We start from the raw sequence: 26,783 nt of genomic DNA on the forward strand, positions 1-26,783 counted from the left end.
ATGGACTGACTTGTTCCCCCTGCCTACCCTATGGGGGTGCTAACACCATGTGAGGCCACTATGTGGTCCACTGGTGCAGTACTTTTTGTGTTTTCTGTTTAATTGCGTTGGGACTGCGAAATGGCCATGGTTGCTCCAGCCTAAAAGTATTATTTGGTCTCTTGGTTGAGTGGGAGGGAGCAGATTGGGTCTCTAAAGGACTGACATTAGTAGTAATGCACTTGAAGTGGAAATAGGTTACTTCCGCCAGGTGCTATGAGTGGAATGGGTGTCATAACATGAAGACAGGACTCAATGTGATCCTTGAGCACACAGCAGGAGTGTTAAATACATGTTTTAAACTTTAGGACACTGGTCACAACATGTCTCCAGGGACCCGATTACAGACTTAAAAGAGTTCATGGGACTTAATGACTACATTAAGCGATAGAGAGCAGGATTGTGCCATAAGAGGCAGTAAGTGAATATCATATTTTTCCTCAAGAGATGCACCTCACAGCTGCAGAGGAGGACACATCACAAAGAAATGGAGAAGTCAGTATCACCATTCTTCATACTCCTCTTACTCCAGGGAGTTTGGTAGCTCCATGGACACATTTGCTGATTATATACTTAAACTGATTGGGTACTGCTGCGAGAGTAAAAAGTAATATTGGACAACAGATATGAGGGCACTGAGGGAGGCATCTGCCTCTTGAATCCTCCTAGGGCTCACTAGAAAAGAATGAGTGAAGCGCTTTCCAAGACCCATTACACCTACAATAGACTATACAGCTTATAACAGCTTCCACAGAATGTTGATAACAAAATTCTTCAGAAAGCCCTAGCTAAAAGGGTAACAATGATAACAGGGGACTGTTACATGTGGACCAATACGAGTAATACACAATAAAAGGCAGTGAATCTGTGACATTTTGCAATGGACAAAGTGACACAGGGAGATAGGGAGTTTGTTTTGGCGATGTCGGGTGCCGAAAAGCATCTTGGACTAATTTGCAGGAGGTAGTAGCAAGTCTGACTCAGGACTCCACAGTTTCGAAAAGAAGGGACCTGGACAGGGGGGCAAGGAAGTCCATTATCTCCACTCCCATTTACTCTGCAATAGACCCACTTGTTTTCAGAATAAAGGCTGCCTTTATGAGTCAAGGACATAGTCTGGGCTGGAATTACTAGTTGCAAGTTGCAAGATAACAAGCCTGTTTATTTGAAAAACACACATATGTCGGTTGTGTGAAGTAGGAACATTTGGTGACATCTGAGGCCTAGAAACAAATTGGGAGAAAATATTCTATTTGCACTGAATGATGACAGTGAGGGGGCTCTTCTGTTGCTCCGCCTGTGATGGGACAGTAAATCCTTTTAGTACCTGGGAATAATGATTGCCAACTCCCCACTATGAGTGCTGAAGAGGAATTACTAGAAAGTCATAGCTGGCTTGTGAATATCAGTTACTCTTTGGCTCATCAAGTCCGTGCCTATGATGGGATGGACAGCGCTGAAGTAAATGGTGGTGCTACTCTGATGCCAACATGTGTTCCGGAGATGCATGAGGCGGTTTCCAGGAAAAGTATTTTAAGAGGTTGACAACATACTGATATCATTACCCTGGGAATGAAAGTGCAGCACCATTAGGCTTGAAGTATGTCCTATTTGTGAATAACCATAGCCAAACACTTAACTACAGTGAGACTTTGGGAACTGGCCTAATAGCTTACTTGGATTTTGGACAACTGTACTAAAATCTCATCAACTTGGGCTGAGACTCCCCAAGTTGTTCAGACTTGGGCCATGGGTTTTTGAGAACCCTAAGCAGAGACCAGAAATATCCTAGACAATGTGATAAGTTGTAAAATTCTGCCTGGCAGCTATGACCACTGTCTGGCTGCAGAAAACAGAGCCAATAGTAAGCCTGAATCTTCACAAAATCTGACAAAAGGGAAACCCATCCTTTCCCCCATCGGATAATACTAGCACAGAGCTCTGTATTAATTTACTTGGAGCAGCTAAAGAGTGTTTTCGTGTTTTGAGTGCTATTTTAGACTTGAAAGTGCAAGAACCATCTTTCATTTTGTGTTGATGTTTTCTTAATTTGCTCTATTTTCCTACTGGGCCATACAACACATTTTTCAAAGATGCGGCTCTGACCGAACACTGAAGTTATTAGATATAAAACCTGTGTCATACTGCATCTGAGTTCAACCTTCTTCTGTCTACTGGAGTGTAAACCTTGCAGTTCTTCATTGCCCCTGTACAATCATGTGTACAGGTCATTACCAGGTTATACAAGTATTGGTATCTGAGCACCCAGGGCACCAGTGGTAATTAGCAATCCCCCATGAACACTGCCAATAATCACTCCCTATACCAGTACCTCGAGAAAAGGCGTCACATGTATCCAATATTAATATAACCCTACTCAGCTACATTGATTATTAATCTCAGAAAGAAAGGATGACTTAACCAACAGGTTATATAGAATCAATCATCTTATAATCGTACATGACTGCAGCAGATGCATATATCCACAGAGCCATCACATTAGTAAAAGGTTCACTGGAAGCAATCCTGTTGTCTGCAAGCTATCAATTATATGTTATAAGAAGCCAGCAACAGCTGTCTTGGAGATAGGTTGCATTGTTTAGGCTCCCAAAATCGAACTTTTGAATGAAATGAAAATAAAATGTATAAAGCGTGACAATTACCTGGGGGTATCTAGTCGCTAGGTGGACAATAAAGCTAAGAGGATCCAGAAAAAGACAGTTATTTGCGGAAGAGCCATGTTTTTAGATGTTTCCTGAAATCTAACAGATTTGTCTTAATTTTAAGTTCAGTTGGACGACAGTTCCACTACTAAGAGGTGCAAACAATGAACCCTCTCCCTTTAAATCTGGGGATCACATGATTACCGCTTTGTGGATGAGCGTAGAGGACGAGAAGGAATGTAGCGTTGAAACGCTGAATCAAATAGTATGGGCCAACAGTTTGTTAAGCTCTGAAGGCAATACGGAGTGCCTTAAAATGAATCTGTTTATCAACAGGGAGCCAGTGTAGTTGAATCAGTGCTTAGGAAGATGATTTATGTTTCGGAGTGCCCAGTATGTTATGTTATGTTATTTCCATTTTTAAAGCGCACAGCTGCCCCAGCAAAGGGGCGTCCCGGCGCTGTATCTGGAAAAGAAACACAACTCAGTCAGGGCGAGAAAGAAACCAAGCAGAGAAACCCTAAGAACCAATGGGAAAGAGAAGGTCTTAACGGCTCTCCTAAATGCCAGTAACTCATCCAGGGCGCGAATATGGGCAGGAAGAGAGTTCCACAGCTTGGGTGCCAACACTCTAAAACATGGGTACTCATAAACTTTCTCTCGGGGGCCAAATTTACAGTGTAGTTTGTGTCCGAGGGCCGCACCGGAGGGGGCGGGGTCAGTGAAGTAGGGGGCGGGCTAGAGTGTTAAAAAAATTGTGACCATGAGGTTGAACACAGGTCCCTTTGTCCACTGAGCCACCAGACCCGGCATACACACATCTTTTTCTCTCTCTCTCTCTCTCCCTCTCTACCCCTCTCTCTCCCTCTCTCAACCTCTCTCTCTCTCAACCTCTCGCTCCCTCTCCCCCCCTCCCTCCATCTCTCCCTATTTCTCCCTCTGTCTCACTCAGACTGTCTCAATCCCCTCTCTCTCACTCACTCTGACTGTCTCCCTCTCTGTCTCCCTCGCTCTGTCTCCCTCGCTCTGTCTCCCTCGCTCTGTCCCCCTCCTTGCTCTGTCCCCCTCCTCGTCTGTCTCCCTCCTCGCTCTGTCCCCCTCGTCTGTCTCCCTCCTCGCTCTGTCTCCCTCCTCGTTCTGTCTCCCTCCTCACTCTGTCCCCCTCCTCGCTCTGCTCACTTTGTCTCCCTCCTCGCTCTGTCCCCCTCCTCGCTCTGTCCCCCTCCTCGCTCTGTCTGCCTCCTCGCTCTGTCCCCCTCCTCGCTGTCCCCCTTCTCGCTCTGTCCCCCTCCTCGCTCTGCCCCCCTCCTCGCTCTGCCCCCCTCCTCGCTCTGCCCCCCTCCTCGCTCTGCCCCCCTCCTCGCTCTGTCTCACTCCCCTCTCTCTCACTCACTCTGACTGTCTCCCTCTCTGTCTCCCTCGCTCTGTCCCCCTCGCTCTGTCCCCCTCCTTGCTCTGTCCCCCTCCTCGTCTGTCTCCCTCCTCGCTCTGTCCCCCTCGTCTGTCTCCCTCCTCGCTCTGTCTCCCTCCTCGTTCTGTCTCCCTCCTCACTCTGTCCCCCTCCTCGCTCTGCTCACTTTGTCTCCCTCCTCGCTCTGTCCCCCTCCTCGCTCTGTCCCCCTCCTCGCTCTGTCCCCCTTCTCGCTCTGTCCCCCTCCTCGCTCTGCCCCCCTCCTCGCTCTGCCCCCCTCCTCGCTCTGTCTCCCTCCTCGCTCTGTCCCCCTCCTCGCTCTGTCCCCCTCCTCGCTCTGTCCCCCTCCTCGCTCTGTCCCCCTCGCTCTCGCTCCCTCTATCGCTCTCCCTCCAATTGCTTCTCAATTTACCGGCTTGCCTCTTGATTCTTTGTGTTTATTGCATAGCTGTTACATTTTTGGTGTGTGGAGCTTTGCTGCAGCCACCTCTTTCAGTATAAATGTTTTCGGCTCACTTTTAGCAATCTCCCAGCACCCCTTTCACATGTTCCTGTGGGCTTATTTGCCTCACCAGAGGCAGGTTTGATCAAGCGGTGCACTATTTTCAGTCTCTTTTCAGGGCCTGACTGCTGTTGGCGTCTTCAGGTTGGCTCTGTCTGGGAAAGTATTTTCCGGTCTCTTGCTCAATCCCTAACTTTTGGAGAAGTTAGTGATTGTTAATGTGGGTAGAACCTTCAGTCGGTGCTTATTTCTAAAACCTGTAAGCTTGTGCTACATCGCCCAGCATTTGTCTTTTTTTAAATCTATTTTATAGGTTTTAGGTTAACCTGGACATAACGTGAATGATCTTTTGTATCCGCTATTAAAGGTTGGATACAGTGGTGAGCGGCACAACTTGGTAGATATACAGCATATGAATGTTCGCCTGTCCAGTAAGTGAGCTGGTACATAGGTCTGTCTTAAATACATATCATAGATTAGCTTTGGGTAATATCGGTAGTCGCTTAGCAACAAAGTACAGCTTGGTAGTGATTTTAGTAAGTGTCCGTTATGTGGTGGTCTGCAAACTGGGGAGGCGGGTAGTAAAGAACCGGGACAAAGTAAAACATAACAGGGGTTTGTCACCCTCTTCATCTGCCTGTGTGTGCCTGAGCTGAGACAGCTTCCTGGCACACACACACAGCCGCACCCGAGCACTTTACGGGTCTTTAAAAGACCATTTGTATGCTAATGAGGCTTTTGTATTTCACCTCTTAGCGCCCCTGCAGCTGCACTCTGACTATCACTGGAATGCCCGGGCCCCCACAGAGCAGCAGAGTCTCTCAGAGACGCGGCGCTCAGTGTTTGCTATCACTCTTTAATTTTTTTTGTTTTAAAACAAAGGTAAATTGTCTGCAAGGGCCGCGGGCCGCCAGGGAAGGCTTGCCGGGCCGCCACCGGCCCGCGGGCCGTACTATGAGTACCCGTGCTCTAAAAGAACGACCACCTGCTCTACTTCTCTTAAAACGTGGAACAACGGCCAAATTTTGCCCAGATGACCTCAGCTGCCGAGGAGGAGCATAAGGAGTAATAAGATGCTCAAGTATCTGAGGCGAAGATTGTTTCAGAATTTTAAAAGATAGACATAAAGTCTTGAATTTAATCCTCTGAATCAGGGGTAGCCAGTGAAGCTTACGGATAGTTTCTTTGGTCGAACAAAATCTAGGAAGGCCAACCAGAGCCCTGGCAGTAGTAGTCGCGTCGATGCATTCTGTAGCGTTTGTAGCTTTTGAAGAAATCGCTTTCGGATATTGATGAAGAGAGCATTGCCATAGTCTACTTTGGAGGAGATAAGAGTTGTAACTACCCTCTTCTGTAGACTTGCTGGGATATAAGGCAACACTTTCCTTAGAGCTTCTAGGATGAAGAAGCATGAGGAAGTGATATGATTAATCTGTCTTTCAAAGGATAAGTTAGTGTCAATATTTATCCCAAGGTTTTTTGCTTGGTCACTACTGGGGGTAGGCAAAATCCCTAGTTCCTGGGGCCACCAGTTGTTGGACCAAAACGATGGATTGTTGCCAAATAGCATAACCTCAGTCTTTGAGGAATTCAGTTTCAGACAATTGCGCCTCATCCACTTCCGATGTGGCGCATGCAATTGTGAAACTGAGCTGCTGTGTCCCCAGGATTGTCAGTGATCGATACAACAATCTGTGTATCATCTACATAAAAAACTAGGGAGATCTGATCAGGTCTGCAAGTGGGGTCACATAAAGATTGAACAAAGTGTGGCTCAAAGATGAGGTCTGGGGGACCCCACAGGGCTATGAAAAGAGTGGTGATGTAAAATCACTAAGAGAGACCGTCTGGATACAGTCTTTCAAAAAAGAAGGGATGTATTTAAGCGCGGTACCTTTGATCCCTATTGTTTCAAGGCGATCAATTAGGAGAGCGTGGTTGACTGTATCAAATGCGGCTGACCGATCCAAAAGGATCAGATCCGCATTGCCCCGGCTATCTATGGTTTGCCTGATTTCTTCCGCACCTGTTATCAATGCCAACTCTGTACTATTGGGACTATGAAAACCGAATTTGTGCAAAAAGCAAGACCTCCATGGACAGAGCAATGCACTCTCCAACAAACCAGGAGATCTGAAGAGTAGAGCCCCTGACCGTCAAAAAGGCCTATAACAGGGAGCGTACTATACTACGAAGATCTGCTTCTCCCTAGACTAGTCTTGAATTGCTTCAAGCCAATAAGGTTGTTTGTAAATTATTCTATTTCTTGGTCAGTCAAGAACTGGGATCTGGCATAACTGAATCATGAAAACACATGACAATAATCATTCCAACTGTGAAATATAGTGTAACACTCAAAGTAAATGCAATATTTCACCTTACAAATAGGTAATACTACTACCAAACACTTTGAAACAGGTGTTAACTTCTTAACTTCTTCTAAAGGAGGAAGCACCTGAAAGTCTTTCTGCAGGGCAGTCATTTTACACAATCTCTTTCTTCTTCTTCTCCCTTCTATTTGCCGTGGTAGAGCAGGGTTTAAACTGCAGTACTTCTGAAAAGGGGTGACCTTCGAGAATCTCAGTGAATGCTCTTATTGTGCACTCATGATTATGTGCGTTCCTCCAATGCGCAGCCAACTATGCTTGCTTTGGGAGTGCTTTGTCTTACTACAAACACAAAGCAGTTCACATTCACCGGCTTATTCAAGCGATGTTAATATGCAAACACAAGCGTCAAGGCCCTTTCATATGTGCAAACAAAGCACGTTGAGCAGAAGTTTCAGGTGAAACAAACAGTATGCTGTAGGTACAGCAACGGTCACGGAGCACACCTCCGGTCTCGGCGCGTGGTAAGCCCCCTCCAGTGGTGTGAATGTAGGTTAGCCTGGAATTCCCTTGGTTATAATCGAACCCTTACTGTGCAAGCACCACACATTGCCAAACCCAATAAGTTCCTACACTGGGTAAAAAATTAAAAAATAAAATTGATAACTACACACACAAAAAACCTAAGCACATTAGAGTAAATGAGAAATCTTTGCGCAAATTGGGGGAAATCTGCAAACTCAAGCAGGAGTTATTTTAGTTCTCTCTCCTGATCATTCGACACTATGCCTGATGTTTACACCAAGCCAGCCCGGAGTCCCATGTGGAATGGTAGACATGGCCAAGGAAGAGAAGTCTTATTTTGAACTAGTTCATCACACAGACGACATCCGAACACTACTGGACAACGGAGAAACAGTTGCCCTCATCCTACTTGACCTATCCGCAGCCTTCGACACAGTCTGTCATAGCACCCTCATACAACGCCTCAACGACGTCGGAATACAAGGAAAAGCATTGGACTGGATCATCTCATTCCTCGCCGGAAGAACCCAGAGAGTCCGCCTCCCCCCTTTTAAATCAGAAGCCACCGAAGTCATCTGCGGCGTACCACAAGGATCATTACTCAGTCCCACCCTCTTCAACGTATACATGAGTCCCCTCGCAGCCATCGCACGCCAACACAACCTCAACATCATCTCTTACGCAGACGACACCCAGCTGATCCTCTCCCTCACCAAAGACCCTAACACCGTCAAAACCAATTTACACGAAGGAATGAAAGAAGTAGCCGAGTGGATGAAGAACAGCCGTCTTAAACTTAACTCGGACAAAACGGAAGTCCTCATCTTAGGGTCATCCCCCTCTGCCTGGGACGACTCATGGTGGCCACCGGCCCTGGGAACCGCACCCATACCTACGGACCACGCACGTAACCTGGGCTTCATCCTGGACTCGTCCCTCTCGATGACCAGACAAGTCAACGCCGTCTCATCATCATGCTTCAACATCCTACGCATGCTTAAAAAAATCTTCCGTTGGATCCCCACCAAAAAAAGAAAGACGGTCACCCACGCACTGGTCACAAGCCGACTGGATTATGGAAACACCCTTTACGCCAACGCATCCAAAACACCTCAGCCAGACTCATTTTGGACATCCCTCGGCAAGCTCACATTTTCGGCCACCTGAGAGACCTCCACTGGCTCCCTGTCAACAAGAGAATAACGTTCCGTCTCCTCAACCACGCACACAAAGCCCTCTACGACCTAGGACCCGTATGCCTCAACACACGACTTTCCTTCTACACCCCCTCCCGCCAACTACGATCGTCCAACCAAGCCCTCGCCGCAATTCCGCGCATCCACAGATCCACCATGGGGGGAAGATCATTCTCCTACTTAGCGGCCAAAACCTGGAATTCCCTCCCCACCCACCTCCGCCTTACACAGAGCCACCTCTCCTTCAGAAAACAACTAAAAACCTGGATATTCGATAAGTAAAGCACCTCCCTCCCTCAAGCGCCTTGAGACCCTCTGGGTGAGTAGTGCGCTATACAAATTTTGGAACTTGAACTTGGTCCTTCCCCATACATGGACTGCCCGGATAGTGCCCTAGGTGGAAAAATATGTGGCGCCCTCCCTTTTGATGATGGATAAAATTAGGCAGCAGGGAGCTCCTTGTGTGTTCAAGTCCTGCCTGATGACATTAGAGTTGTGACTGGCCTCAGAACACATAGATCTCTGCACCTCCCCCAACTCACCTGAATTACTCACAGGTAAGCTCCGCAGGCTGAGGCCAAGCTGTGGTCTTGAGGGGGTTAATAGTGTGTGGCAGCAGGGAGTGAACGGGCAAGAAAGCAGGCTGTCAGGTGTTAAAAACAGTGCCTGCAACATGTTAAAAAACGAGTGAAAGCACTTTAATTTGCATCACTGGAGCCAGATGAGAAGGACTGTGGTGTCTGCATGACCTTCGAGTAGTGAGCTCCCTACTTCCACTCTGAAGCCTGGCGGCCTGGATCCAGCTGGCGCATGTCAAAGGCCTGTGTGGCGCTACAGGCAGCAGCATCCACGTGCATGAAGCAGCATCCGCGTGCATGAAGCGGCACCCGCGTGCATGACGCGGCACCCGCGTGCATGACGCGGCACCCGCGTGCATGACGCGGCGCCCGCGTGCATGACGCGGCGCCCGCGTGCATGACGCGGCGCCCGCGTGCATGACGCGGCGCCCGCGTGCCTGACGCGGCATCCGCGTGCCTGACGCGGCATCCGCGTGCCTGACGCGGCATCCGTGTGCATGACGCAGCATCCGTGTGCATGACGCAGCATCCGTGTGCATGACGCAGCATCCGTGTGCATGAAGCAGCATCCGTGTGCATGAAGCAGCATCCGTGTGCATGAAGCAGCATCCGTGTGCATGAAGCAGCATCCGTGTGCATGAAGCAGCATCCGTGTGCATGAAGCAGCATCCGTGTGCATTATGCAGAATCCGGTTGCATGACGCAGCATCTGCGTGCATGACGCAGCTTCCCCGTGCATGACGCAGCTTCCGCGTGCATGACGCAGCTTCCGCGTGCATGACGCAGCTTCCGCGTGCATGACGCAGTTTCCGCGTGCATGACGCAGCTTCCGCGTGCATGACGCAGCATCCGTGTGCATGAGGCAGCATCCACGAGTATGAAGCAGCATCCATGTGCATGACACAGCTTTTACACATCTTCAAAAATAGAAACGCTACAAAGCCAGTCCTTTCTCAGCTGCCCTGTGTGGAAACTAGAATATCCCACAGGTATGTAAGGAATCCGAGGCTCGCTCCTTTTTAAGGACAACGTTTAGATGTCCTTGCATAATGAGTAAACTGGGCTTGCTGGCTGGGTGTTGAGGTGTCTTGAGTGTGCAGTGAACATCGCTGGATCCCTCCAGCTCTCTGCCGGCGTAACCTCCTGCTCCAGAGCTATACCTTCTCCTCGGTCTGTGCCCAGGGATTCCGGCACCCAGGTCCTGGGGTCTCGGTGTACTCCTTACTGCCCCAAATCTGCAAGGAACTAGGCAACAGCGAAGGTGAGATGGATTTCAGAGAGACCCTCCCAATGTATTCTGTTTGCACTCAGAGAAGTTAAATGAGGCCTCTGGTGTAAAGACTCTGTTAGACTCCTTTCGAATCAACACAATTTATGAAAAATTCCAGTGACACAAACCTGGGGTTTGGTGAACCCCAGAGCAGCCCCTTTCTTTACTCAAGTACCTATATCCAGGCCTCTACTGTGAAGACCCTCTGTTACACTATCGAATAATAAGAACAATTTACATGAAGCTCATGTGAAACAATGGCTGCCCCCTCCAACCTCCAAGAACTCCCCCTTCTTCACTCAAGGACCACTGTCTGCCCTCAGTGTATTTGTTCCCCATAACCAGGCCTCGGCTATGAAGACCAGAGTTCTGTCGAATAAACACAGCTTATGTGTAGTATCCAGAAAAACTCAGAAAAATGGAAAGCATGGTCTACGTTCACTGGGTGGTGGTGCGATTGATCACATGAAGTCCATAAGTGAACAGAACAGTATTTTGGGACATGGGATGCCTCATGCCCACAATACGTACTAATTTGTTTTTGCTGTCAAACTGAGAAACACATCTTTACACACAGGACAACAGGAAGGGTTACAACCTAACCTAGTATTTAATGAGAAGCCAGTCTATGGGAATCCACCTTACATACACGCTCTACATCAGTTTTTGCTACAGTATCCTGTTATGACCTTCAAAAAGAGGTCAACATACACACTCTGATCAGGCAAGAATTACTGGGCTGAGCACATCCCGAAAACACTTCAACAAAGATTGCATACAATTCCAAAATGGCAAGCACAAAGCGATCTGCCGCGACTAATTGCATCTGGCAAGCGGAACCCTTCAGTAGCGGTAAACTCCTCGCAGCAGGGGAAGTTCTGAACCCTTGCAAATGGTGAACTGATGAGATTGAATATGACAGCGGCTAACAATTGGAGCTCGTTGTTACGTTAGTAGGGAGCAAGGGCATCAACATTTATAGATGCAGAACTCCTAGCATATGCAATAAATATAGGCGCCGGGTGTCCTTAATGATGAACGGCTGACAACAACTATGCTTGAGAGAACTCACTGGCAGAATATAGCCAACTTGAGTTCACTTCTAAACTAATTTCACTTCGGCAACTTAGCCAAGTGCTCGATTCCCTTTGTGGACACTCTTCTCAAGATGTGTCTTGAGTGACTGCCAGTCAAAAATACGCGAGTTCACGCTCAGTCATCTGGCATGTGAAACAACTGCTACCCATCTATCCGTGAATATGCTCCATGGTGAAACAAGGCTTCATGTTTACATTAAACCCGACTAAACAGGGAAACAAATCAGAACAATAAAGGGTGCCTATGTTACAGCAAGGATCGGTTGATATAGAGAGCCTTAGTATGGCAGCAGCTATAGAGAGGCATAGATACGTTTGTGCTGTGCCAAACACTCTTACCCTGGACATGTCTGAAGGCATGGAGTGCCATGCACCTGTGTCTTGCGATAGCTTACACTAAAAGGGCCCCACTCAAGTCTGCAGTCAAAGGATTGCCGTGCATTTGTGTCCTACTATAGTTTCCACTAAAAGAGCGACACGGATCTGAAGCCAGGGATTACCAAGCACCCATACTATAAAATAGTTTCTGCTAATGAAGGTCCCACAGAGTTCTGCAACTAGGGGAAGTCATGCATTTCTGCCCTGTGAGAGTTCCCACTAATGAGAGGGCGACATATCCATGCAGCTACGGACTGCCATGTACCTTCGTCTTATGACATGTTATACTCCGGGACTTACAAATGTGCCCTGGGTCTACAGCTATGGAGTGCCACGCACCTGTGCCCTATTATAGTTTGCACTAAGGATGGACCCACATAGGTCTACAGCTAGGGAGAGCCATGAAACTGTGCCACATGATATTTTATACTGCGCGCCCTACGAATGTGCCCTGGGTCTACAGCTATGGAGTGCCACGCACCTGTGCCATATGATAGTTTGCACTAAGGATGGACCCACATAGGTCTACAGCTAGGGAGAGCCATGAAACTGTGCCACATGATATTTTATACTGCGCGCCTAAGGAATGTGCCCTGTGTTTGCAGCTATGGAGTGCCACACACATGTGCCATATGATAGTTTGCACTAAGGATGGACCCACACAGGTCTACAGCTAGGGAGAGGCATGCAACTGTGCCTAAGGATATTTTATACTGCGCCCCCTACGAATGTGCCCTGTGTTTGCAGCTAGGACGTGACATGTACCTGCCCTGTGATAATTTGCACACGAGACCTCACACCTGTGCCCTAGGAAGGTCTGCAAACATGGAGCACCCAGCACCTGTGACCTAGGATATGTTTGTGCTAAGGAGGGCATTACACCTGTGCCCGGCGCAGGTCAACAGCCCTGGAGTGCCATCATCCTGTTCCCCTTGAGGGTCTTACAACCGTACCCTGGGAAGGCCTGCAGCTAAGTCTCTAACTTAGGACAAGAATGTGCTATGGAGAACCCCACACGTGTGTCCTGAGGCAGGGATGCTAGCCAAGCTGTCCTCACACTAAACATGTGTCCAGGCCACTGGGAAAACAGGGTACAAGAACTACATATATGGATGCATCAGTAAATGTTATTACCTGGTGTACTCCGAACCTTTGCAGGGCTTCTTTCCTATAGAGAAAGAACGGACCTCTGAGCCATGGTCCAACTTTCTCTTCATCTGAAAGGGGAGAAAAAAGGAGGAATGAATTACTGGGTGTGCCAGATGCAGTGCGATCCATTGTAAAAGGTTACAGTTTACTTTAATTTGAGCCTCTCACCAGTTATGTCTGGCCTTCCAGTTATTAGTCTGAGCAAACCAAGTCTTCAAAATTTGAATTTTTCTCTGTAGATTTAACTGGATGATTCCACTCCATTTGTTATGGGAACACAATTGCAATGCAGTCTATGTGCTTGGGCCAACTGGCTCCATATCATGAAGGCCACTGTTAACTACCCCCAGATTTTGAGACATCAACCCTTTTAATTATGGAGCTTGTAGTTTTACGTTTGTAATTGCGAGTGTTGGCCTGCAGTTTCAGCATGCACCCTGCATTTAGCCATTAAAAAAAATGCGACTTGCTGTTTGACCCACATGACATGGGCCCAGTTGACATCTGCGGCTATGCGTAGATGTCTCATTAGTGCCTGTGTCATCACTGAGAAGACCTGTGTTGCTTTGCTCGACATATTTCAAATGAAAGGATGCACTGTGATCTCGACAAACATCAGAACCAAAGGACTGTCCAGGCATTAATGCTAGAATTCAGGGGTATCCTTCCAAACTGTTGTGTAATAAGAGCTACTTGTGTTCAATGAAGGTTACTGATATTAGTGTTGTAATAGTGACCACACCAAGATGACATTAGTGGCCACCGTATGTAAAATTGCTAACAGTGATCATCTCAGTGCCTTCGACCGGGTTGCCAACAGTAATGTAAATTAAAAAAAAGGCTTTGTCTATTGCAATTCCATTAGATGGGTAATACAGAAGGGCCACGGCTGCAACGACCCTGGCACAAGTAATGATACATAGTAATGTCTCCCAAAATGATTTATCGCTCAAAACTAAGGTTTAAATATATTTTGGAAACCCATTTTCTACAAACCTTAGCTCATGAGTTATGAAAGTACAGACTTAGATTTGTTGTCTTGAATACACAGTTTTGGAATTCATACAGTTTAGTAGAGCGGAATTCACACAGGAGAGCTACTTACAGGTAGCTCACGAGCTATTCGTTGGAGAAGGCTAAATACATGTTTTTTTTAATTAAAAAAATACTATACTTTAACTTTTTTCCTGTTGCGTTAAGGAATCTGACAGTATTAAACAACTTTTCAGAGCTCAGATAAAACCATACATAATGTTAGATACACTTTTCAGAGCCCAAACAGCACTTGGCAGACGGTGCTTGCTTATTACAGCTGAATATAGTTAGAATTACATGTTTAAAGCAGTATCTATGTAATGACTGGGCACGCCGGATGGGAGAGGGGAAAGTCATGGGGGTGGAGACATCGCTGGGTGAAGGTGAACTTGCTACAAAGTATTGCAAATGATCAGGAAATCGATAGAAAGCTGAGAAATCGGCAGGAAAAGGCTGCTCCGACGTATTACTTCAGATACGGGGGCTAGTGAATCAAAGGGCTCATGGATTCTGGCAGGCCTCTCTCAGATTTATGTGGCATTCAATGGGCGATCAGGGTTTGTGTACACACACACACACGGCAGCATCATGTCGATAGTGCTACGTTTCCAAACAACGTACACTCGTGAGCAGGCTGGAGATCTGCCGCACAGGGACCTTCCACCGCATCCCCACGTGAGGTGCAACCTCTGTGGAATAAGTACTCCAGGCAGGGTACTCACAGGTGAGCAGGTTACAAGGAAAAGGTGGCCGGGACTCGTTGCACGCTCTTTGCTTTCATTAGCAGTGCGATCAGGGCACAGACGATCTGTTCTCACTCAGAGGCCGAGCCAAGGCTCGCCTCCACGGCCCAAACCTGCACACCCAGGGGCAGCAGTGGAACCGATATCACGTGTAGGCATCTGCCGAGTGGGGACAACAGGACAGACGCCGCACCCCTCACGGAGACTCCCCATTTACTTTAAAACGTCTTGAGAAACAGACACAACAATCCGATCCGTGCGAAGGGAGACCAGACCACCCGTGCACAAGACTTTGAAAAGCAGGCACCGGGAGGATTCCCCGGCCCCTCTGGCATCTGGAAGGATGTGTTAGTGCTCCTCTCGTTCTCTGTACCCCGGCTCAGTTCCAGAGAGACAGCACAAAATTCTACCAGTGAGCTATGCCGGGGAAGCATACGGGCACCGCCGCCTTGGGCGAAAGCATCATCGCATCTTATTCACTCAATAGATCTCTGCAAATGCCTGTGCGGTGGCATCTCTGGGGGCACCGATAGCATGCCTCCTCCTGGCGAGATTGCTGCCATGCAGTGGGGCTTGGTAACATAATGTCGCAGCAAGAGCCAGGTGACACCAGGGAACTGAACAGCCGCACGGTGCCCAAACATCCATCAAACACTCGGAGTATCAGGGGAACGGGGCACAGGTAGCCGGAAACACAAGGACGCGAGCATCCACACTCGAGCGCCCAGCGGGAGCAGGGGCAACATTTTCAACACATCCTCACAGTGTATGTATTTTATAAATCCGAGCATTAAAACACGGATGCACAGTACAGGCACCGGAAGGCTTTTGGCCACCACAATGGCAGAAAAACAGTGATCCAAAAGAAAACACATTAAATAAAAAAGCAACACAACACTAGGCGCTCGCGTGCAATGTCGGCAAGTAGAGCCACTGCATGCGCATCGAAGCCCGCGGACTCCGCTTGGGAAGTGCTCGGTGCACACGCGCCCTGGCACAGATGTTTAACACGCGGGCTCGGGTCCCAGGCGTCCATCCCCGGGCAGCCACTTACTTTATAGAAGATCATCTTGAGGGTGCCGTAGAAGCCCATGGTGGTGGCGGGGGTCTCTCAGAGGATGCAGCCGCCCCGGTGTGTAGCTGCCCGGCAGTGTGCGCCCTGCCCAGGTAGGTCTGTCCCAGAGTCTGCTGTGGACATGCTCGGGCACGTCACGCAGGAGCCGCGCGGTGAGAGCAGGCAGCGCGCTGCACAGGCACGGTGTCGGTGTGCGCAGCGGAGCCCGGGGAGGAGGCGGCGCCTGTCATAGGCTCGCAGAGAATACACGGCTCGGATTACAGCCTCCCTCCCTCCCCCTCCCAGCGCCGCTGCAGTGGTGCAGTCCGGCTCCTGCCGGGCGCGCACGACGCACCGGAGCAGACGGGGGCAGATGGGTCCGTCTGAGGGCGCGCGCGGCACAAGGCGGGGGTCAGGGGGGGCGCAATGAATAGAGCCCTGGGGGCAGAGCAAGTGACGCGCTGAGGGGACAACACGGGGCGTTTCTGTGGGGATGGAGGGGGGGGGGAGGCGGCTGAGAGCAGGCAGAGGACAGATGTCCCATGGCAAAACGCGGGGGTATGAGGGCACAAGGGACTGAGGGAAAACACAGGTGCCGCGGGGTGAGGGAAAGCGCCGATGATTGGGCCGAGCGCGGGCCATGGTGTGATAGAGCACAAGGAGGCAGGGGGCACAACAAGGAGGAGGGGGCTGAGGGAGTACAGACATGCGACAGAGAGGACCGAGTTTACAACCATTACAGAGGTGGCTGTTGGAAATTACAACCTGGAGTGGGCCATGGGCGGGTGGACGCAGAGCCCCGGGAGGTGGGCGGGGGTAGCACTGCGCACAGGAGTGCAGGGGCTGATGGCAGCACGGAGAGGGAGAGGGGGGCAGCACGGAGAGGGGCACAGCACGGAGAGGGGCAGACCACGCGAGGGGGGATGTTGGCGGCTGGGCACAGGGGGAGGCCGAGCGTTGACTGTACTGCAGGAGGGCTAAGAGCAAAACTAAAGGGGGGGAGGGGAAGGGTTATATACAGAAATTCAGGTGGCATATGCCGGGAGCAGAAGGCACAGGACAGGATGGCAGAAGACAGTGGGAAGTGTGACAGCACAAGTGAAGTCGAGGGGCAGATAAAAAGGGGTAAACGGGAAAAGTAATGCACAGAGCACTAAGGTACAGCAAAGTGGCTGAGGGTACAGCACGTTAGAGGGAGGGGGGGGGACAGAGTAGAGCACTGACTGACTCAAATTACGTTTTTGAGTAGGAGTATTTACTAACTACTTTTAGGAGGTGAACGCAAGACTATTTCGTTTTTACTGGCCATATTTTCAAGTAGGCAACAAATATAATCAGTAACCCTTTTAGTGTCGGGTGCGAGCGCACTTATTTAAGAGGATTACTTGCTGTCTTCATTTGTCCTACGGTCCACACCACTAAAGGGCCACTTTGAAGCCTTCTTGTTATGCTGCGCGCGCATACACACACAGACACACGAGGACACACCTTTTGTGCCAAGAAGACTAGAGGTATATATCGATACACCGTACACGTACTTAGACCACGGAAAGGGGTGAGCCCCGGTAACCCTGTTTATTGAAAAGCGTGCTCTCTTTTTAGATGATAAACTAAATACATGGAAATGTGTGACTTTCATGTTATAGCCCATGTTCACCTAAAGCACCAGCAACTTTTTGGTGGCGCGCCACTAATGATGTCACTGTCGGGCAACCGCCAACTCCATCCTGTCTTGTCACGATTCAGTGCTTAGTTCCAATGGGGTACCGAACTGTAGGTAAGGCAGAGAGTACTGAAACGGCTTCAACTGTGACAAATGCACCGAGACCTGGAGCGCAGAGGCGGAGAGCTCCCAGCACACACTGTGGCGGCTGAGCAGAGCACAGGTAGGGCTCGGAGGGGCGCAACGCCAGCCTCTTTCCCACCGTACCGCCGTGGGAGCCTATCTCGGGAACGCGGCTGTTTCTTTTTTGTCACTTGAGGAAGCAGGTGGAATGTTCCCAGGGATCATTTTTTATTGCATAGAGTGCTGCATACTTCGGGACTGGTCGACTGGATCAAACGAGCACATTTTCACTAATTAGGGTCGCGTTCGGCTGTAGGCAACCCAGGCTTGAACGGCAGGTCTATGTAGCCCACAAATTACATTCTCGAATCACACCGAAAAACAAAAGGCTGTGCGCAACAACTGGGCATTTTTAAGGTGCTTTAGCAGCGGCTGGTGCAGTCTGTGCCTGGATTTGGTAATGCCTCGCCCCTGATTCCCCAATCCCAGCCTATGTTTCAGGGGGGTGCTGCTGGAGGCTCCCTTGCTCTCATTAGGATTAATGCTGCTCTCCAGCGCCTCATAGGGGAGCTGTGCTCAGCTGCCTAAATTGCTGGGCGTGGCCACGCGCACTTTCTTCGCCGGAGCACGATTACCATTTGCATGTTCGTCTGTAACGTAAACGGGCAGTGCTCACATCACAAACGGGCTTCATCAATACGTGCAGCGTTCTACAAATGCCTACTTATTTCTATTAACAAACAGTTTTAGTTTTATGGTCGTTTTTGTATCGAATCGAACACATTGTCTTATTTATTTTGTGTTTTATAGAGCGCGAACCAGACCCGTGAGGGTATCAGAGCGCTTTACAGTAGTATCAGGTGGGATACTGGACAAAGGGGGGAGGAGAGCCGAAGGGATAGGGAACAAATAGATACAGTATATGGCAAGACAAACAAACATAATATCCGACTACCTTTTGGGATAGGAACAAAACGATACAATAAGCTAGAAAAGCAGTCTCAAGTTGAGATGCATCTTTCTCTGCAACACCTACTGACAGCTCAACTCAGGATATTACCCATATCCTTTTCATATGCCCTGCTCTAGTGGTTCATCGTCGAAAGTGGGTGAGACCTATATGTTTAAAGTTAAGCATTTTCTCTGCCAAATCTTTACTCAATGCCATCTCCAATCCTCCAAATGAAATGTTCTGTTTCAGAATTTTTAATTTTTTTAAATGTTTTTTAGAATTATATTAATAGATATGATTTTCACTTTTCAGTTTTCATATAAATGGAATGTATTTTGAGAATTTTATGCTTTGTAATTTCTGTTGTCATTTATGTTTTGCTTATATGTGGATCTCAATTGAGTTCCAAATCATATTCAAATAAAATTGAATCGCAACACCTACCGCCCACCACACAACGCTAATGTTCCAGACAAGATTGAGAGTAGGCACAAAACATTTAATTACGCAGGAGTTACTTTTGTGACACAAAATTACCGGAAACTACGCAATTGCACCTGTTTACATAATTTTTAGTAATTTCAGGCAACAACAATACATAAGAACACAGGAAGAGAGCGTGAGCAGCTGCTAGCTAATGCTGTTTTGCTGAATTTAGCACTATTTGCTTAGTGAAAAATCCATCCTCGTGTCCATTTTGAATGCAAAGGCACATTTTGCGCCAAGAAAACAGCACTAAATGCAAGGCTAGGGTCTCACGTAATTCTGTGGTAATATCGAGTAATTATATTACAGCAAATTAAATCAGTTCCACTAACCCCCTAAGTGATTTATACAGTTTAGTTATCCATAGCAAATGCTCATCACAGATCCAACCTCTTAACTATGGGCCCTGTTTTGCTAGACCCAGGGGTTTTGTTGTTGTTGCATTTTTATATAGCGCACACTCAGCCCAAAGGTATTGGAGTGCTTTTCATAAGAACCAGTTACATGGCATAGGGACCCATTCATCTTTTAGGAACAGGGAGAATAAGTGATTAGACTAGAATCACAGTATGTTGAGCTGACGCCTTAACGCAAACCTGGTTTCCCAGTTCCAAAGTCGGCAGCTCTGGCTGTTACACCACATCGTCTCCTACTAATGGTATCCGGCAGCGTTTGCCCATCCACAGGCCATCTTATTATGTCTAACATTCCTGCAGACCCAGTAAACACCAGCCAGGCCAAGCACCCACATGCAAGGCTGTAACCTATTGGTCAGTTATTAATCACATTTCCTTCTTCAACACACTGACTGACACTGGATCAATGGACCACACATTTTCTGATCTATCAAAAACGTGTGATAACCAATAATTTGGTTGAAAAATTTGCTAATGACAACTGGAGTGGACTAAAGGAGAAGAATGCAAGACTGATGCAAACTGTATTAAATATCAGAGCAATCTAAAGGTGTGCTCTTGGGCGCAACAGTTTACAATATTAATGCAAAGTTAGCAACAAATGACTCTACTACTTCAACTCTATGATATTGCTCTGACAATGGTTAACAAAGTAGGTATCACATGAGCAGTCAGCATGACTCGGTGTCAATAATGTGTCAGACTGCTTCAAACGAAGAAGTCTGAAAACTCGTATTCATTTATTGTATTTGAAAAGCATTTTATGCAGGTGGGAGCAATATCAGAACACTCTGGGTTTTGGAGAGGAAGGATTGAGGGCACCAGAGGGGATATTGAGGAAAGCAGGTCTTCTGCTGTGTGCAAGGAGGTTGGTGATACTCCAGGTAAGCAGAGTGAGTACAATGGAAAGTATTTGTTATGAATGAAAGTGGTCTTGTCAAATATATGTGTGTATATATATATATATATATATATATTACCTACTGGCGGTCGCCAGTAGGTATATATAGTTAGGATTGTTTTCCATAGGGAAATCACAACATTCTATTGGGAATAACTTTGGCGCCGGTTGAGCAATCTTCCTGAATTTTTCCTTAACTTTGCCTCGCGACGCTCCGGTCCTTCCCTGAAAGTTTGGGGGGGATTCGTCAAGCGGGGGCCGAGATAAAAGGGGAGTCCCAAAACGTGTTTTCCCCATGTTAATTTCCATAGGGCGGTCGAACTCACTTTTAGCCCGAACGGCTGAATGGATTTCCACCAAACTTGGCAAAATTGTAGGGACTGGTAGCCCGATGTGCCTTTGCTATGTCTCAAGATATGTGCTCCAGTGTATTTTGAGTAATTTAGGTTCAAAACAATTTATATTTCTATGGCAGCTTACCCGTGAGCTTACCGGTATGCTTACGGTACGCGTACGTGCGCGTACGGTACGCGTACCTCTAGTGCGCGATCTAAAGTAAAGTAAAGTCCACATTTGTAAAGCGCACAATCACCCGTAAGGGTCTCTAGGCGCTGGGGGGCCGTCGGGAAGATTAAGCGAGCTATTGCCCAGAGTCACATGGTGCTGGGCTGACCTGCCGCCGGAGCCGGGGATCGAACCGTGGTCCCCAGATTCCAGCGTCAGTCGCCCTGGCCGCGGCGCCACACCTCTTCCACCGATTTCTGATTGGCTGCCAATGTCTGTCAACACTCCAAAACAGAAACTGTTGGCAGCCATCTTGTGCCTCGGTAGACTGAGGCACAGGAAAGCAGAAAAACAAACGTGTAGAACTCAAAATTGCGAAATCCCACTTTATACTTAGCAGTACAAAAATTGCTAATACAGGTCTCATAGAAGCCATGCATCTTACGATTAAGGACTCCGCTTGCACCATCTTTTCTGGTATCCTGGTATACAATCCTCCCTCTGCCACTGCAGCTTCTCTTAAGGCCTTGACGCACTTAATTGCGGATTTCTCACTTAAACACTCCCACTTCACAGTGTTGGGAGATTTTAATCTCCATATTGATAATCCTTCTTGTGTTCAAGCATCCTTATTTCTGGAAACCCTACAGGGACTTACCCTGTCCCAATTAGTCAAAGGCCCCACCCACAAAGCAGGTCACACACTTGATCTCATTTTCACAAACCATCCTGGTATTTCTACCCTTCCTACCGTCCCCCTTACCTGGTCAGATCATTTTCTTCTTCCCTTTGTGATTACCATTCCACCCCTTCCATCTCCCTCTTCCCTCAACAGAGACAGCGGTCGCAAATGGACCAATGTCACCTGTGAGTCCATTGACTCCTGTTTTCAGTTTCATTTTAATCAGGCGGAAGATCTTGACAAGGAAACGGTAAGATATAATGCCGCCCTTACCTCTGCTCTGGATTCCATTGCCCCTCTTGTCCCTCTGGCATCCTCCAGATCTCGCCCCTCTGCTCCTTGGTTTTCCCCCATGTTGCGGGAAGAAAAGAGTAAGTGCAAGCAGATGGAACGCAAATGGCGCCAGGACTACGACCCATTGGCCAAATTGGCCTATAAATCTGCCCTAAATAAATTTCAAAAACTTAAACGCTCTGCTATGAGAGCTTATTTTTCTAATCTCATCCATCGGGCGCAGAATTCCTCCAAAACTCTCTTCACTATTGTGAAAGATTTTTTGAACCCTCCTGCCATGAAAACCCAATGCGTCCCCACTCAAGACCTGTGCAATGGACTTTCTGACTTCTTTCAGGATAAAATCGTCAAACTTTCTTCTTCCTTTGACTCTGTTTCTCCCAACTCACCATCTGTTGTTCTACAGCCCTCTCATTGCTTTTTTAACTCTTTCTGTGAACTTACTCACGATTCTGCCCTGTCGCTACTCTATAAAGTCAAGTCTGGCTCGCCTTTAGACCCAGTCCCTGCTAAGGTAATGGGCAATCTTGCCCCTGTTTTAATTAATCCTCTCCTCTCCATCTGGAATTCTTCTTTGACCCAAGGCCAATTTCCCTCAGTTTGGAAACATGCTAGGCTACTTCCTATTCTGAAGAAAGCTGATGCTGACCCCTCACAATTTTGCAACTATCGTCCCATTTCGCTTCTCCCTAAACCTGCCAAGGTGCTGGAGAAAGTGGTTCAGAAACAACTGGCTCAGTACCTAGATATAAATAAGCTGCTGCATGACTCGCAGTCCGGCTTTAGAACCGGCTACAGCACCGAGACTGCGCTGTTGGAAGTGTCCGAGATTATCAGGGAATCAGTGGATAGGGGCGAGGAGGCCATGTTGGTTCTCCTCGACCTATCCGCTGCATTTGACACTGTATCCCATGGTATACTCACAGCCCGGCTACAACAGCTGGGGATTGGTGGCAATGCCTTGGCATGGATCAAATCCTTTCTGGCCAGTCGGTCCCAAAGGGTACTGCTGCACCCATTTGAATCAGAAGATAAACCCCTCTTGTGCGGTGTGCCTCAGGGCTCCGCCTTGAGCCCTCTATTGTTTAATGTTTATCTGGCCCCGCTTGCCAAGGTAGTTGAGTCATGGGGTGTTAGCGTGGTCTCTTATGCTGATGATACTCAGCTTGTGTTTTCATTTAGAGACCACTCTGACTCCCTCTTCTCCAACTTTCGAAACTGCCTTGGCAACATTTGTTCATGGATGGCTGCTAATCATCTTGCCTTAAACACTGACAAAACTGAGGTCCTCTTTTTTAGTCAGAAATGTACTCCCCCCGCAACTTTATGGTGGCCTACCGTCCTCAATCCTCCTCCCATACCAGCGAAGTCTGCTCGTAACCTTGGTTTTGTATTTGACAACACCTTGTCCGGTAAAACCCAGGTCAATAAAGTTACAGCGGCCTGCTTTAATAAGCTGCGTATGATCAGGAAGATTTTTCCCTTCCTCCCCCAGATTTCCCGTAAAACGGTGGTCCACGCACTTATTACGGCACATCTTGATTATGCCAATAGCCTATATGCCGGTGCCCCCCAATATCTTATAGACCGACTACAAATCATTCAGAACGCGGCAGCAAGGCTCATTGGAAACATTCCTGCCCGCAACTCGGTCAGAGCATACCGAGACGAGCTACATTGGCTTCCCATTGCCCGTCGCATTGACTTCAAAGTTCTGGTCCTTGCCTTTCGGGCAATTAATGGAACCGGCCCGGTCTATCTGAGAAAAAGGCTCAAATTATCATCCTCAGTAAGACACCTGAGATCTAACAGCCTACGTCTGCTGAACGTCCCCAGATTCAGGCTCTCCCGAAGTGGCGGCAGAACCTTCACCGTCACAGCCGCCAAGCTCTGGAATAGCCTTCCTCTAGATCTTAGGTTTATCGAGTCTGAGCAAGTCTTCCGTCGCAAGTTAAAAACCTGGCTGTTTGCCAAACGCTAATTATATACCTGTAGCCCTTGGTTTGCCATTCGGCTGGACATGTACCGGGCTTTCTTCTCGTGTGATTACCTGTAATCTTAGCGCCGGGACACCCCCGCTGGAGGTAGCCGTGCGCTCTATAAGCTTCATAAATAAATAAATAATAAATAAAAAGGGGGCAGGGTAGAAGCATCCTGACCCCCTACGCCTGCTCAGGGGGTCCCACAAGGACCCCAAGGCCCAACATTTTTTTTAAAAAAATTCGGAAAATCGCAGGGTACGCTTACGGTACGCGTACCGGTACGCGCACCTAATTTTTTTACAAGGAAAAAAAAAAAGATTTGGGGGCCTTGTAGAAACACTCTGACCCCCCTAGGGCTGTTCAGGTGGTCCCATACGGATATTAACATATATAAATGTTATCCGCTAATAGAATTAGCATTTAAAAAACCTTGCGAGTTCACTGAAAAAAACAAAGGTTTCAGGCCTTATATAGTTAGGAATTAGCATTTAAAAAACCTTTGAAATTCACTGAAAAAACCATAGGTTTCACACCAGTTATAGTTAGGAATTAGCATTTTAAAAACCTATTAAATTCACTGAGAAAACCATAGGTTTAACACCAGTTATAGTTAGCTGAACATTTTACTCATACACACACACATACCCCCACATACACACACCCCACACCCACCCCTCCCACACACACCCCCCACACATACCTCACACACCCACACCTCCACCCACACCCAAACACCTCGCACCAACACACACCTTACACACCCACACCTACACCCACACACCCCACACACCCCTACCCACACACACCTCACTCCCCCCACACACACACCTCACAGACACACCCCACACATCCCCCACACACACCTCACCCCCCCACACACACACACCTCTGACACACACCCCACACACACACACCTCTGACACACACCCCCCACACACACACACACCACACACACACACCTTTCACACACACCCCTACACACTCCTCACACACACACCCAAACACACCCCTACACACACACCCACATACACACCCCACACCAGTGGTCGAAGTGGGGGAAAAAAAGTAGGGGAACTGTGGTTGGAGAATCAGGGGGCGGGAATAACCGAAGATTGAATCAGTGGGCGGAGTCAGGGGCGTGGCTAGAAATAGCAAAACATACCAATTTTTAGTACGTTTAGCATTTCACTGACCAGTTACAGCTTATAACGTTATTTAATTAAAACAATGGATAAACATGTTTGAGGTTTCATTCAGGAAAAAGCAAACACTCATAGGGAATACAGGTTTATGTAAAGCATGTGAAATATAACCAGCAACAACATGTTACCTTAATGCTTTTATTCAATGTTCAGAAATCCATGATTATTTTTTGTCTCAAACATTGAGGACATGAATACAGGGCTCCTCCTGTACACATGTGTTAAGCAGGGCTCAGAAGAGAAAGGAACTCTTCAGGAGAATCTAGACTCACGGAAACCCACAAAGGCTCCTTCATATTCATGTCGCCAGCTAGCTGCTCAATCATAATATAGCAAAAAGAACAACTGAATGCAGAACAATATCATACATTCACCCCAGTACAGAGATCTGGGCCTAAATCAATTGTTTCTTTGCTCACCATGCCATTCCAGTTTGGACCCAGCCATATGAAAATCAGTCTAGATTCTGCACCCAATGGGAACAGTCCTGCCCCCTCCCTTCTCCTGCCCCCGCCACCGCGCCTGCCCCCGTCACTTCTCCTGCCCCCGTCACTTCTCCTGCCCCCGTCACTTCTCCTGTCCCCGTCACTTCTCCTGTCCCCGTCACTTCTCCTGTCCCCGTCACTTCTCCTGTCCTTCACTTCTCCTGTCCCCGTCACTTCTCCTGTCCTTCACTTCTCCTTCTCCTGTCCCGTCACTTCTTCTCCTGTCCCGTCACTTCTCCTGTCCCGTCACTTCTCCCGTCCCATCACTTCTCCTGTCCCGTCACTTCTCCTGTCCCGTCACTTCTCCTTCTCCTGGTCCCGTCACTTCTCCTTCTCCTGTCCCGTCACTTCTCCTTCTCCTGTCCCGTCACTTCTCCTTCTCCTGTCCCGTCACTTCTCCTGTCCCTTCACTTCTCCTGTCCCTTCACTTCTCCTTCTCCTGTCCCATCACTTCTCCTGTCCCGTCACTTCTCCTTCTCCTTCTCCTGTCCCGTCACTTCTCCTGTCCCGTCACTTCTCCTGTCCCGTCACTTCTCCTGTCCCGTCACTTCTCCTGTCCTGTCACTTCTTCTTCTCCTGGTCCCTTCACTTCTCCTTCTCCTGTCCCGTCACTTCTCCTTCTCCTGTCCCGTCACTTCTCCTTCTCCTGTCCCGTCACTTCTCCTGTCCCTTCACTTCTCCTGCCCCCGTCACTTCTCCTGCCCCCGTCACTTTTCCTGTCCCGTCACTTCTCCTGTCCCGTCACTTCTCCTGTCCCGTCACTTCTCCGTCTCCTGCCCCTTCACTTTTCCTGTCCCTGTCACTTCTCCTGTCCCCGTCACTTCTCCTGTCCCCGTCACTTCTCCTGTCCCCGTCACTTCTCCTGCCCCGTCACTTCTCCTGCCCCGTCACTTCTCCTGTCCCCGTCACTTCTCCTGTCCCCGTCACTTCTCCTGTCCCCGTCACTTCTCCTGCCCCGTCACTTCTCCTGCCCCGTCACTTCTCCTGCCCCGTCACTTCTCCTGCCCCGTCACTTCTCCTGCCCCGTCACTTCTCCTGCCCCGTCACTTCTCCTGCCCACATCACTTTTCCTGTCCCGTCACTTCTCCTGTCCTGTCACTTCTCCCGTCACTTCTCCTGTCACTTC

At 48.4% G+C, this 26,783-nt stretch overlaps 1 protein-coding gene across 4 annotated transcripts in view; it reads right to left on the bottom strand.

Annotated features, from left to right (window-relative positions):
- The window catches only part of FBXW7 (F-box and WD repeat domain containing 7), a 728,515-nt gene that overhangs the window by 87,468 nt on the left and 614,264 nt on the right, over positions 1 to 26,783 (bottom strand). For 3 of the 4 annotated variants that reach the window (XM_078676925.1, XM_078676926.1, XM_078676927.1), the window contains one exon: positions 13,121 to 13,203. In XM_078676925.1, coding sequence (XP_078533051.1) covers positions 13,121 to 13,203 — 83 coding nt within the window. Of the gene's footprint in view, positions 1 to 13,120; positions 13,204 to 15,967; positions 16,177 to 26,783 lie in introns of those variants that run through there. The other variant, XM_078676928.1, reaches the window with a different exon arrangement.

The sequence above is a fragment of the Lissotriton helveticus genome, chromosome 2_1 (genome assembly GCF_964261635.1).
Source record: "Lissotriton helveticus chromosome 2_1, aLisHel1.1, whole genome shotgun sequence".
Classification (NCBI taxonomy): Eukaryota; Metazoa; Chordata; class Amphibia; order Caudata; family Salamandridae; genus Lissotriton; species Lissotriton helveticus.